The 13,417-nt window shown below is 55.3% G+C and overlaps 1 protein-coding gene across 4 annotated transcripts in view; it reads right to left on the bottom strand.

Annotated features, from left to right (window-relative positions):
• Window positions 1–13,350, bottom strand: part of AXIN2 (axin 2) — a 30,074-nt gene extending 16,724 nt beyond the window's left edge. The window contains exons 1-3 of one of the 4 annotated variants that reach the window (XM_034640595.1): window positions 12,991–13,350; window positions 10,932–11,862; window positions 3,100–3,240 (exon numbers count right to left, since the gene is read on the bottom strand). In XM_034640595.1, the coding sequence (XP_034496486.1) occupies window positions 3,100–3,240; window positions 10,932–11,746 (956 nt within the window). In that variant the 5' untranslated portion in view covers window positions 11,747–11,862; window positions 12,991–13,350. Of the gene's footprint in view, window positions 1–3,099; window positions 3,241–10,931; window positions 11,863–12,615; window positions 12,637–12,990 lie in introns of those variants that run through there. The other 3 variants (XM_034640596.1, XM_034640593.1, XM_034640594.1) reach the window with 3 other exon arrangements.
• Between the last annotated feature and the right edge of the window lie 67 nt (window positions 13,351–13,417).

The following is a 13,417-nucleotide window of genomic DNA, read 5'->3' as shown; positions in this document are numbered from 1 at the left end:
AGGCACCTTCCCTTGGCCTTGATGCCCTGGTTTACTCTCCACCCATCCAAGGCCACTGACAATGCTGAGGCCCTGTCACTCGGGACCCAAGGGTACCTAGTGTGCCCCAAAGAGAAAGTGACGCATTGAGGGGCTCGCCCTTTTCTGTCTCTATACCCACGTGGACTTTACTGGCCCACACCCTACCCTGGCTATCTAGAACAGCAGACTGGCCAAGGGAACTTCCCTGATCCTGGACGGGGGCTAGCCGGGCTTCAAGTCCACAAGTGTCTTAGCTGACATGGGAAGGGTGACAACTTTAAAGTCATCTCTAACAAGAAAAATTGAGAAAGTTCTTCTGGGAAGGGAATAATAAGGGGGGGGGGGTGCAGGGGAGAAGTTAGAACTTGTTCCCTCCTACCCCTCCCCCAAACCGTTCAAAAAGAAAGCAGTGCGAGTCCCTAATAAATTAAAGAAACTCAAAGTGGCTCAAAGGTCTCATTCTCGACTGGTCCTCCCAACACCTCCTGTTGGAAATGTTCATGCTGTCCAGGGGGGGAGTGACAGGCAAAGGGCAAGGCCGGGGGGGGGGAGCTGCTGCACCAGCACTGGGCCCTACTGTCCCAGCTGTGAAAGTCACAAGTGACCACCTACCTTTCTGACTGGGTCTTGTGAGGCTCAGACATGTATGGGGACTACACCCAAGTTAGTTCATCACGAGCCAGAACAACGCCTCAACGGTGGGGACTGAAGTGCAGGCAAGGGCCCGAAAGAAAGCCAGCCAAAAATCGTCTCTAAGAAAACCAAACAGAAGCCTTACAGTCTTAACTACATGTGACCTAGGAGATTCACTCGACGCCCTCATTCCAACCCAACATACTCTCCTTTTACTCTAGACGCCAAGACTTCCCCCCTCCTCCCCCACGCAATCCAAAATAAAAGCTAAAGGAGTAATGTTGCTAGAAGCAAGCACACAGACAGGAGCAAAATACGACAGCAGGCAGAATGACCAAGAGAAAAAAGAAAAACCATTTTTAAAAAGTGAGGGCAGCCAGCCTCACATGGCCTTATAGGCTAGGCGATACCACTACAATATAGGACGAAAACAGATATTGATATTGGTGATTGAGATTAAGCAATAAAGTATGCCCAATACTATTTAATTAAAATAGAACAAAAATGTATTATTTTAAGGCCTGTGACCATCAAAGGATAATTTTTCTCAAGTATGGATGGAAACCTAACTCCCGTCGAACCCCTCATTTCTCCATGTTGAATGACAGAGGTGTACGCTTATTCTATTGGCACTAACGCCAGAATGCTCTTGTATTCAAAATGGAACCTGTCACCTTGTGGCTCTGTCTCCCTTTACTGACCGGGGATCTGAGATAACACAAGGAAAGCCGCTGGGAAAACCAACAGCAGAATCCCAAACCAACCTCATCAACTTCCCTTCCAACTGGCTCCATGCCACAGGCCAAAGCACAGGACACTGGCCAACAGAAACCAGATCATTTCAAACCAACTGGAAGAGGAGACGGTCCAGCGCGAGGACGCTGAGGAACAAACTCTACACGTGCCCTAATACGCAGCTCCGCGGGTCTGCCTTCCAAAGCTGTCCCCTTGGCCGAGGAGACTCTTTTTTTTTTTTTTAAGATTTTTATTTTATTTATGTGACAGAGAGACAGCCAGCGAGAGAGGGAACACAGCAGGGGAGTGGGAGAGGAAGAAGCAGGCTCATAGCGGAGGAGCCCGATGTGGGACTCGATCCCGGAACGCCAGGATCACGCCCTGAGCCGAAGGCAGCCGCTTAACAACTGCGCTACCCAGGCGCCCCCGGCCGAGAAGACTCTTACTGCCCACACCCCTGTGGAACATCTTCAAAGGCCATTTCTGGAATGGTAGTTCTCAACTGGATGTTGGGTGGGCTCTTGGGGGACTTTTGCCCAACCCCAGGCTCCACCTCCCTGGGCTCTCCTGAATCAGGATCTCAAAGGATGGCAAGAGATGGAGATATCCAGCTCAACACACACACACACACACACACACACACACACACACACACACACACACACACACCCCTACGATAAGACTCAGAGAGAATGGCCGTTCTCCACCCAGAGATCACCACTGCATGACTTCAAGTAACTTCAGTGCAAATTGTGAGCCCACCTGCCAGCCTGCTGACCTCCTCAGACCTACCAGGCTGATGCCTTGGATTGTCTTTGGAAAGCAAAGGAACAAACTCTAGGTGGGTGTGGGGGATGGGCAACACAGGCGAAGAGCACACTAAGGGCACGAACCTCCAGTTACAGACTACGGCACAGGGACTATTGTCCATAACACCGCAGCAACACTGCATGGTGACAGGTGGGGACTATGCTTATCGCCAACACTGAGAAACGTACAGAATCGTGGAATCACTACGTTGTATACCTGAAACCAATAGAACATTGTGTCAACTATACTTCAATAGTAATTTTTTTTTTTTTTTTAAGGAACAAACTCTTAGTATGCCAGATGCATTTGTCCTGAAAAGATCCAAGATCAGACACCTTTGGATAGAAGCCCCACTTAGGGGCAGAACCTGACACACTCCGCCAGCACTTGGTGAACTGGCTGAGGTCCACCTGAACACATGCAGGAGGGAACATGACGCCCCGCGGGCCTTGAGCGAGCTCCAGCCTTCTGACCCTCACCTCCCGTGCCTTTTCCTTCAGAAACAATGAACACACCTCCCTTCCCACGCCACCCTGTCTCCCACCTGCTGGCTCTGCAGACTGGACACCCTGGGTTTCAAGCCCAGCCGGGCACTTCCATCCAGGGAAGAAAGGCAAAAGGACAACCAGAAGATGGCTTTCTAGACTCAAGAATCCACGAATGGTCATCTTAACCCTTATCTTGCTTTAGTTTTCTACCAGCCAACTTTCCTTTCAAGACCACATCGCCCTCCCAAACCCTCACCACAGAGCTGGGACACTCCCCTCCCAGCGAGCAAACGCCGGTACACAGCCAGATGGGGTTTGCAAAGCCAGCTGAGGGGCCCTAAGGGCTCCGCCCCACTGGCCTGGTGGGTCACACTGCCAGCCACATCCACAATGGGGACAGCAGGATACTTACACGCTGCTGTCCGTCATGGACATGGAATCGTCAGTCAGCGCGTCGCTGGATATCTCACTGTCGTTGGCGCTGGTAGCCGGCGCGAAGACATAGCCAGAACCGACGTGGTATGGATTCACGGGATCGCTCCTCCTGAAGGACCTGCGGGCCAAGTACGAGAGCAGCACATCACCACTTCACTCCAGACACCCAGGTGACCAGGCAACCGGGGACAAGGGAGGGCACGATCCCGCCATGCACGGATGCCAACCTGCTGCCTGGGGCCAGCTGCTCATGGGGGCAGACAGCTGGGGCGACCTAAGGGAGGGCAGCTGAGCCACCAGCTCATCCTGGGAAGAAAGCAGGCTGGGTTCCCCTGCTGCCGAGGGCAGGTCTGCCAGGGGACAGAGGAAGCCATAAGCAGCCCAGGGGATCCTACAAAGGGCTAAACACATACTCAGACAGAGGAAGACACAGCTCTGGGCGGGAGGGGGGCTATCAAATCAAAGAGGAGAGTAAGTCCACGGAGGTGAAGGGTCTTCTCCCTCCCCACCACCATATCAAAGCCTGCACTAGAACAACACGGTTTTAGGGCCCCAAGAGTTCTTAGGCATCCAAACTCCCCATCGGGGTCTGTTAGCATAGTTCTAAGGTTCAAGCCACCCAAGGCCTGGCATCATCTTCTCATTCCCACCCTGGACCCAGTACACTGGACAGAGGGGACAGAAAAGCTCAAGGCAAGGCTGAGGACTTGCACCCCACCTGAAGCTGGGCATCCGCCGGGCATTCCCCCCTCCCCCCACCGGGCCTGCCTCCTCCAGACAGCTAGGCTGAGAGCAAGGCCTGCAGGATCTAACTGGGCAGCACAGCTGTTTCACAGGAAGGTCCAGGCCCGTCCTCCACTGTCTCCTGCCCTTTGTTTCAGGGGCCCCTGCCGCCCTAGTCTGTCCTCCAGATCTCCTCGCAGAGCCACCAGTGTGCCTGGCCCCAGCAGGGCTGCATTCGTCTTGTGTCACCAGCGAAGGACGTAAGTGGGGGGAGGAGGAGGAAGGGGCCACTGTGGTCAGCGGGCTCCAGGAAGAGGCCTGTCAAGCCTGAAGTCGCAGGAGGCCCCGCTGACAGAGACCCCGGCATACTCTGCTGGGCCCACCAAGTCTAAGCCAATAGCTAAGAAACCAACTGTGGGAGAAAGGGAAGGCCCAGAAGAGAGACTCCATTCCATCCGGCCATTGCATGGGTCTCTAAAGATGGCCTTGGGGGTGGCAGATGAAAGGGACTCATGAAAGGTCAAAGCAGCCTCTCCGTGCCATCACCAAGCTCCTATTCCCCTCCTGCCTGTGCAGCATGGTGCTGGGCTCTGGACTGACCCAGCCTGTGTCTCCGGTCTCCTGGCACCAGTGGCCTGGTCACCAAAATGGGGGGGTGCCACTGGGGAGGCAGACGCCGAGTTGGCACAGGCCCACAGAGGGACGTAACTTCACACACTTCACACCCTCCCAGGGTTGCAGCCACCTGGGGGAGGAGGTGTCCTGGGCCCGCCTCACCAGAGTGCCGTGGTGGCCCTGCAGGACAACAGTGGGCCCTGGGGCAGAGCCAGGGGTCACTGGCAAGACACAGATTTCTTGAGCTCTCACCCAAACTCTTTCGCCTCCTAATACAGAGACCGGCCTCAAGGGTTCAACAAGTTCTTGCAGCATGTGGGACCCAGGCCGCGCCACTGCACTGGACGGACGGAGGGGTGGGTGTGGGCAGGAGCCGTGGCCAGTGTGGTTGTGAGGGCCTCCGCGGTGGCAGCTGGGATGGGAGGGCCGGGCCCCGTCGCTGAGGCCTGCGCTCCAGCCGGAGTGAGGACACCAGCGGGAAAAGTTACACCCAGAGTCTGAGCATTTTCGAGCCCGAATGAACCCAAGCCAACCTCCTCCATTCAGAGATGTGACTGAACATTGAGAGTTGCCACAGACAGGGCACTCAGAAGAGGCGGGCTCACTGTTTGGGGTGCAGCTGCACCCCCCGCCCCAGCACACAGTAGGTGCTCAAGGGACGTCTACTGCCCAGTCACCTTGCAGCCTCACAACCGTGGCAGGAGGCGCAGAGCCCCGGGGGGGGGGGCGGCAAAAGCCTTGTTGGAGGCCACCTGGCTGGACATGTGGCCACAGCAAACCCACATCTAGACACTCCCACGGGAGCTCGACGTCAGCAGGGACCATGATTCTGCTCTACTGAGCTCGACCAAACATAAAGCCAGATGTCGGAAATGGCACGTGGGTGCAGAACTGACCAGAAAGTGCAAGTGAGGAATGTCCTGCTTGAATCCGTTGAATACTTTGGCCCGAGTGACCTTGAACTGTCCTTGAGACACCGGCCCTGTGCTCAGGTCTGTAGAGGGCACGATGTCTCCCCACCGCCCAGGATATGCTGTGATGATTACATGAGGACCGTAAGGCCCTCCAGGCCTCAACACTGGTCTCTTGTCCTCATTGTGGGATTTCCAGACACTGTGGGAGCAAAGGAAGGGCAACTGACTTTTTTTTTTTTTCTTAAGAGAGGAGATGGGAGGAGGGCTGACCTAGTAAAAATGTCTCCTAGTTGATGAGGGAAGTCAAAAGGAAGGAGAGGATGGCACTGCCACTAAAGGCAAGATGAGAGGAAATGGGCTTTTAAGTCAGAAAGGAGAAAGCACCTCCTGCTGGTCCGAGTGGACCCATGGAGTGGGTGGGGTTATGGACTCACCCAAGTCTTTAAAACAGTCCAAAGATCCCCGCTCTCTGGGTGCTTGGACCGGGCTACTGCGTCAAAGCAGGACGGACGAGGAAACTTCTTCCAGGCCCCCTCCCAGCTTTCAGAAGCCTGGGGGTGGGAAAGTGCGCTACGCCCTTGACAGGGAAAGGGAATCAGGAGGCCGAGAGCTGCTGCTGGCTTAGCTCTGGCCAGCAGGTGACTGCAGTCAAGTCAGTGCCTCCACGGACGTGGGGTCTCCACCTAAAAGTCACCTGGTTCAAACATGGCCATCGGCAGGAAATTCTTACATTCTCCAAAGACTCAAAGGCACTGTGATTAGGGGAGATACTGGTAATCCACCAAAAAAACAACTGCCGAGGAAAACAGAGCTGTCGGGGGGCGGGGGGCTCTTCCTTCTTCTGCGGTATTTATCATGACTTATTGTCACATGGCGTTGGTATGTCCACGCCTTGAACGCCCGTCCCACGCAGCCAGACTGGAAGCACCATGAGGGCAAGGGCCAGGCCTGTCTTCCCTGCAAGCGGCTCCCAGCCGGGGGAGCGAGCGTGGCAGAAGCTCTAGGCTTTGCTTGAACAGCCTTAAAAGACCTGGGTCCATCTGACGGCTGTCTGGAAAGTGTTTTGGTCTAAGAGGCCTTAGTACAAGATCAAAAGGGCCCACGTAGCCCTGAAGAGCATTCGGACAGGGCTGCTGTCTGCGGTATTGACTCAGTGACAAGGTCCTGGAGTCAACCTCTTCGGGGAGCAAATGACTCAATAGAAATCCCTCCTCCCTCCTCAACCAGAAAGACACTGAACTACCCTGTGTGTGCTCACAACTTAGCACTCATTGGAGTGGATCACAAAACACACGGGTCCCAAAATAAACCTGTCCTCCTTCGCTTCCAAAATAGAGGGCTCCCTGTGTGACCAGTCATTAAAAATGGAATATACTACCCTTAGCTCGCTTGACTGCAATAAAGTATTTGGATTTTCCTACAATCGTAACAGAGGAGGGAGGACGGAGTAGAGGAAGGAGGGAGGGTCGTGGAGACACACAGAAACTCAATTCTTAAGAACCCGGAATGTTGTCAAAATCTCCACATGATTTTAAGAAAACGGATTAGAGCTCTTTTCTTATATCTTTTATGGAAAAAAAAAAAGGAAAGAAACTCAACCACGTTACAGTAATTGTACCCAGATGCTTTGATTATTTCTTCGGGACTGTTGTGCTCCCACGGTTACTGCAAGGGTTTTAAATTCCTGCAGAGACTGAAGGCCTACGGTACCGACTTTGCACTGGGCGGGTGTCCGCAGACCTCTGTTTGCAAGTCCATGTGCAAAGGGCTTCTCAGCCATCAGGCAGGAGAGACTCCTGGGACCTTCAGGGAAGGGAAACTGTTTGCTGGCTTTTTCTTTTCTTTTTTTCCTCCCCCAGTTTATTCTTCTCTCTTATCTTGATGAAAGCGCTGCGGCCCCTGCCCCCTCCCCAGGGCCAAACCGCCCTACAGAGAGCACAAGAGACCTGATCTTTGGGGCCTCCTTCTGGGTCCCCTCCCAAAACCGTGCAACTTAGCAAGTATTTGCTTCTAAAGCTGTGTGCGCAGGGCTTGCCAAAAGCCCTCTGACGATGTACTCACAAAGTCACTGCCCAAAAGGCAACCATTGCCTCGAGAAGCATCATCTAAGGCAAGATGGGGGCGGGGGCGTTCAGTGAGGGGCCCGGCACTCAGGTGGCCCTACGCAGCTGAGCCATGAGAAAGGCCAACTCTTCCAAGTGCCTTTTAGCAAACTGCCTTCCTCAGAGATCCCAGCCTCTAGCTGGGGACTACTGCTCCCAGTATATCTTTCCTATGGCATCATTTTCTTTGATAATCGAAGCCAAGCTTGATTCCAGTGGCTTCGCACAAAAACGGGCCTCCTCAGAGGGTTCTTTCAGAGAACAGGAAGCACCGGGAGCCAGCAGAGGGCCATCTGCTAGGCCCAACCTACTTGAAGGGAGAACGGAGGAGGGGGTCCAACGGGAGACACAGGAGACCTGCCTGGCGCAGGAGGGCACCAGGGTCAGTGCGGACAGGGAAGGACACAAGGGAGCAGTCTGTGAGCCCAACACGGTCTCCTTCCCAAAATACATGCCGGGCTGCGCTCCTAATCCCACAGGCCCTGCACACACACCTTGACGCTCTGTGTCTGTGTCTGTGCTGGGGCTTTGACACGTGCTTTCACCACGGGTCACTAGGGCTCTAAGTTATTTATAGAGCCCATCAAAAGCCCAGGCATCCCACTCCAGCACTCACAAACCGGAGTCCTTCCCTCCGAGGATAATTCCTGCTCTTCCTTTCCAACTATTTATATTAAACCTGACACCAAATCAGTGAGGACACAAACAAGTCATTAAAAAGGAGGCCTCCTCTGAGCGCCCAAGGTAAACACAGGGCTTGGAAGGCGGGCCAGCGCTCCCAGCACCCAGCTGCCAAGGCTGCTCATCCAGAGCTGAGGAAGGCGGACCCCTCGGCAGGACTCGGGTGTCGGTCTCATTCATGTCACTCGCTTCTGAGGCCCATCCCATCTGCCACGTACCTTGCCTGATGAGTGAGTCTCGTGAAGGAGGAGGCAGACCTGAAAGAGCTGGACGGGATCCCCACATCCCAAGAGCTGGCTGAAAAGACAGGCTGAAGTTCACCATGCAGAGAAAGCGGAGGCCTGGGAAGGCCGACCGCTCTCCAAATTTACAGTGAATATGGGCTAGAAGCCAGGAGGCACTCTCTGAAGGTGCTCGCCTAACCTGGCTGCCCTTTTCACATATCTGCTCCTTATCATGATTAAATGATACCAATTCTAATGCTTTATGAGAGTTCCGAACATTTCCCTTTACCAAGGGCTTTCACGTCCATGATTTTGGTCCTAGGAGCAACCGACGACATGAGATGAAGGGATGGTGCCCAGTCATCATTGCACAGAAGGCCACGCGGGGCTCACAAAGACTTCAACCCAGGTGGCAGTGAGTGGACAGGGCCTTGGAATAATCTGGGACACCTCCCAATACACCCCTATGTACACTTGAAGTGCCTGCATGTCCAAACGAAACTGGGTAGGTGTTATGTTCTCTGTGACGATGCCCAGTTAAGCCGTGTGGGCTCTGTTTAGTGCAGGTCAAATACTTCATTTCAACCCCACAGTGCGAGAAAGTGCACCCAAACAGAGCCTGCCAACTCCAGGGGCAGATGAGAAGGTGTCATCCACAGAGCAGCGAGGCCCACAGTCCACAACCAAGACGGCCAGCACTGGAAACAAGGGATCTTTGGCCCCTGCCCCCAGGATCTCAAAAGCTTCACAGGGGTCATCTCCGGAAAGTTTAATCCTGGTCCTCGCCCAGTGGAGGCCTCTGGAAGGGGAGGGGCACATCCAGGCTGGCTCTGGACTGCCCACCCACAAAGGGGAGGGGTCACAGCAGGGTCCTGCCTGGGAACAGTTTCTTCCCGTGACATCCCACACCGCACACCAATCACGCGTGGTGCTGCTGACAAAGGGGACACTGTTCACAAAGGGGACACAGAAGCTCCACTGTCGGAAAGCCCCTGGAGTGGCAGCCTTACCACAGGCCTTAAGTAGTCTCCGCCTAGGCTGCCGAACTGGAGAGCAAGGAGACCAGCACACATTTACCAGAACATTCACCTAACGGAAAGGGGTGGGAGCAGCAGTTGGGGAAGCAGCAGGTAGGCACTGACTGCCCCGCCACAGAGGCCTGACCAATATGTTCCGCGAAACTCCCTGAAACCAGAAGCGTAAAGATGCTGAAACAACTCCTTTCACGTGATCCTCTGCTTGCTTTCAAAAGCCAATCCAGTCGCACTTAGGTGTAGACCAGATGTCTGAGTGTGGGTAAACCGGCGCACGAGGCTGTCGGAGCGCCCTCTGGTGGTTGGAGAACGAGCTCTTCGCTCCCAACGGAAAAAGTCGACTCTCTGGGCCACCCCTAACTCACTGCTTCTAGGCTCAGGTGCGGCTACCCTGTCCCTCTTGCTCTTGCGGGACACTGAAGGCCTGACCCTCCAGGGAGAGGGCAGTCTCCTCAGAGGCAGCCACTCGAGTGCATCCCGAGTCCCAAACCCACGAAGAAATACACGATGGATAGCAAGCTAAGCCATTCAGAGAGCAATCAAGGGCCCACCACCCCTTCCACTACATGCCACAAGCAACAGATCTAGAAGTGAGAGGCTCATTTTGGATATCTGGATGGGAAGAGGGGGAGGGACACAGAAAAACTCATTCTAATAGGAGGTCTGAAGTTGCTGCCAAAGGGCAAGCATCTTAAGACTTGGCCATTCTCTAAAGAACTGTGGATCTTTGAAGCTTCAAAAAGGGAAAGTACTCCAAGGCCCCGTGCTCTCTGTCCAAGACTCTTCTCAGCCAGCGCTAAGCAACACAACAGTCAACGGGGGTCTGCCCTCGGGGTGCAAGCATGTAAAACCTAGATTAATATACCAACGGACTCTAAAGCTAAAGGTCCTTTATTCAGGAAAGTCACAGGGCCTTCCCTAGCTTGGAGGGCTTCTTGCCAGGTCAATACCTAATGCTACAGAGACAACCACAACCTCAGCTGTTAAGCCAACTGCTGGCTCTTATCTGAACAGAAAAGTTCAAAAGATCCCACTTACCCCCACGTCCAACGGGTGCGCACGATATCCCTGTGCCTCCACAACCCAGCTGCCTCCCCAGCCACATTCATTCCTCTCTCTGCTGAGGAGTGGTGAATGACCCCTTCCAAAACCAGTGCTTAGTGTATTCGGTGACTCAGAGGCATCAAAAGCTGCTGTCCTCTCTCAGCCTTCTAAGACTGGTCCAGGATAATAAGGAACCCGCATTAATGAACACTGCTTGCCGCTGTTTGAAGTCAGTCCTGGAAGGCTGCTGCGGGTTTAGACTTAGCTGTGTGTGCAGCACTGCTCCCCCCGCTTGACACAACGAAAAGCCAAGATCAAAGGGTTCATGGCCAGCAGTCCTAGCTCTCAACAGACCTCTGTCAGCCTCAGCAGCACATCCATCCCACCATCCACCCCACTTAACTCAAAACATCTGCAAAGTCCACACCGTCCCCCAGCCCCCGGCCCCCTCCCTGGACAGACAAAGTCTTACCTGTATCCATTTTCAACAGCCTCGGTGGTCCTCACGTTCGCTGTAGCCCTCAGAGTTTTGCTGGACAAGCCAACCACAGTGGGTGACAGTTTGCACTTGAAGTCAGCACAAGCCCACTCCTCTTCCTCGTTCAAGGTGGGGAGATAGCCACACACAACCCTGAGGCTCCCCAGTCCCCCATTACTCATGTAAGCTGTGTTTTCTCCCCCACTCCTCACATATTCGAGGTATATATCAGAAGTCAAAAACATCTGGTAGGCATTTTCCTCCATCACCGACTGGATCTCAGTCTGTGCCTGGTCAAACATGATGGAATCAATCTGTTGCTTCTTGATGCCATCTCTTATGTAGGTTTTGGTGGCAGGTTTCAGCTGCTTGGAGACGATGCTGTTGTTCTCAATGTACCTTTTGTAGATCGCTTTGGCTACTCGTAAAGTTTTGGTATCCTTCAGGTTCATCTGCCTGAACCCATTGCAGGCAAACCAGAAGTCTAAGGTATCCACACATTTGTCCCTCTCCAGGAAAGTGCGGAAGAGATAAGCACCATCTTGATCGCCCAACAAGGAGTGCAAGGACTTGGTCCACCTGGTCAGAGGGGAATCCGGGGACGCCCGCCCCTCGGGCTCCCCCAACCCATCCTCATTCCGCCTGGCGTTGGAGGAGACAGGCATGGGTTTGGTGACCTGGCCCTTTCCTGCCCCGGGCTGGCACGGCGGGGTCTCCCCTTCTTCCCCCGGCACTGGGGGTCGGGGGGCATCCTCGTGGAAGCTGCTGCTGGGGTCTGGGAGCCGGGTCACCAACACAGCACTGCTCATGGTGAGGGAGGTCTTCGCCCGGAGATTGTTTGTTCTCTTCCCCCCAGTTCCTCTCAGCAATCAGCGTGGTCTCTCTTTCTCTCTCAAGTCAGCAGGGGCTCATCTGAGCCTCCTTTCTGGAAAGAAAAGGAAGGGGGGAGGTAGGGAGAGAGAAAGGGGTATTGATCTAATCAAAACCAGATCTACCCAACATCAAAGCAAGAAAGTAAACAGGCTTTTCAACTCCTCAAATTCAAATCAAGCAACCCAGCTATCTGCGAGGTGCTCATCTAAAGTATCAGACGCTGCTTTTTCAAAGGCGAAATCCGAGCTCCCTGCACAATTGGGGGGGAGGGGCGGGGAAGGTGAGCTGGGAGCGCGGAGGGTGGGAGGTGGGGGCGGAGGGGCTTGGAAGGTGTAAGACTGAATCTTCCAAAAACCCCCTTGGCCGGGGCTCGCGCAGGGCAGCCTTGGCTCCGCACAGGCTCGGCTCGGCTCCCCTCCCTCCCCTCCCCCCGATAGCATCAACTCCAAAGACGCGTACACGGAGCCGCTGGGCCGTGTGCAGGTGAAACCAATTTCGGTAAATTTCCCCACTCGGCTCTCGGCACAGATAACTCGAGCTCCAAACGTGCCCTTCCCCGGCATCTGGTTCCCATTCCCCCCACCCACCCCTTCCCTCGGCGCTCCCCCTTCCCACTCCTTAAAAATTCAGAAGATCCTCGACCGAGAAAGAAGCCCGCCCAGCAAGGGGCGGAATGGGCTCCCAGCTGGAAAACGCCCCCCTCCACCCAGATGTAAATGTTCGCTGAGCCCCCGCCTCCCGCCAAGAATCCGGCTCAGTCTACACCTCTGTGTTCCCCGTTCCCCAAAACCAGAAATCAACTCACTCAGACTTTGATCTTCAAACTTTGCGAGAGAAGGAGAGAAGCCTCAGGACCCGTCACCCCCTTCGCCCCCACTCCCGCCCCCAGCTCACCTCCTGGAGCCACAAACCCTACAAAACCGGATCAGAAACCGTCTCACGCTACCACTGCCTGTGCCAAGAATCCCAAACTCTGCTGACCTCAATCCTGTCTTTTTTCCAAAAGAAAAAAGTCTTATCTAACCAATAAACAAGCCGCTTTCCCTAGCATGGGAAGGATCAAACTAAGGAGGGCAGGGGCGGGCCGGGGGGATGGGGCGCGACCCCGAACGAGGGGCCTCTCGGGCCGCCGGTAGCGCCGCGCTGCCCCGGCGGAGGGAAGGTGGGGCGGCCCCGTTACCTGGAAGACGAAGGCGGCCCGAGGCCGGGCTCTCATCTCCGCCGAGACCCCCGGCCCGCCCCCCCGGCCCAAATCCAACCGAACGCGTCCAGAGCCCCGGCGAGCGGGCCGCCGAGCGCAGGCCCGGGGCCCCGGGAGGCGCTCGCGGCACCCCGAATCCGGGCGCGGGTCGGTCCCCGGCGCCGCCGCTCACAGAAAAGGCACGGAAAGCAGCAGCCTAGTCCAGAAATGGCGACGCGCGGAGTCTCTGCCTCTCCGCAAAAGGGGCCGGGGTGGCCGGGGGCGCGGGGCCCGGGAGGGTAGGAGGGACGCGGGGGACGCGGGCGCCCCGGGCTCGGGCCGCTCCTGCGCGCAGACTGAGCCTGGGCCAGCGCTCGGGGCCCCTAAGCGCGGACCGGCCGCCGGGAGGGGAGGAGGGGAGGGGGGC

The sequence above is a fragment of the Ailuropoda melanoleuca genome, chromosome 13, assembly GCF_002007445.2.
Source record: "Ailuropoda melanoleuca isolate Jingjing chromosome 13, ASM200744v2, whole genome shotgun sequence".
Taxonomy (NCBI): Eukaryota; Metazoa; Chordata; class Mammalia; order Carnivora; family Ursidae; genus Ailuropoda; species Ailuropoda melanoleuca.
The sequence above is the reverse complement of the archived record's forward strand: the minus strand, read 5'-3'. Positions and strand labels throughout refer to the sequence as shown.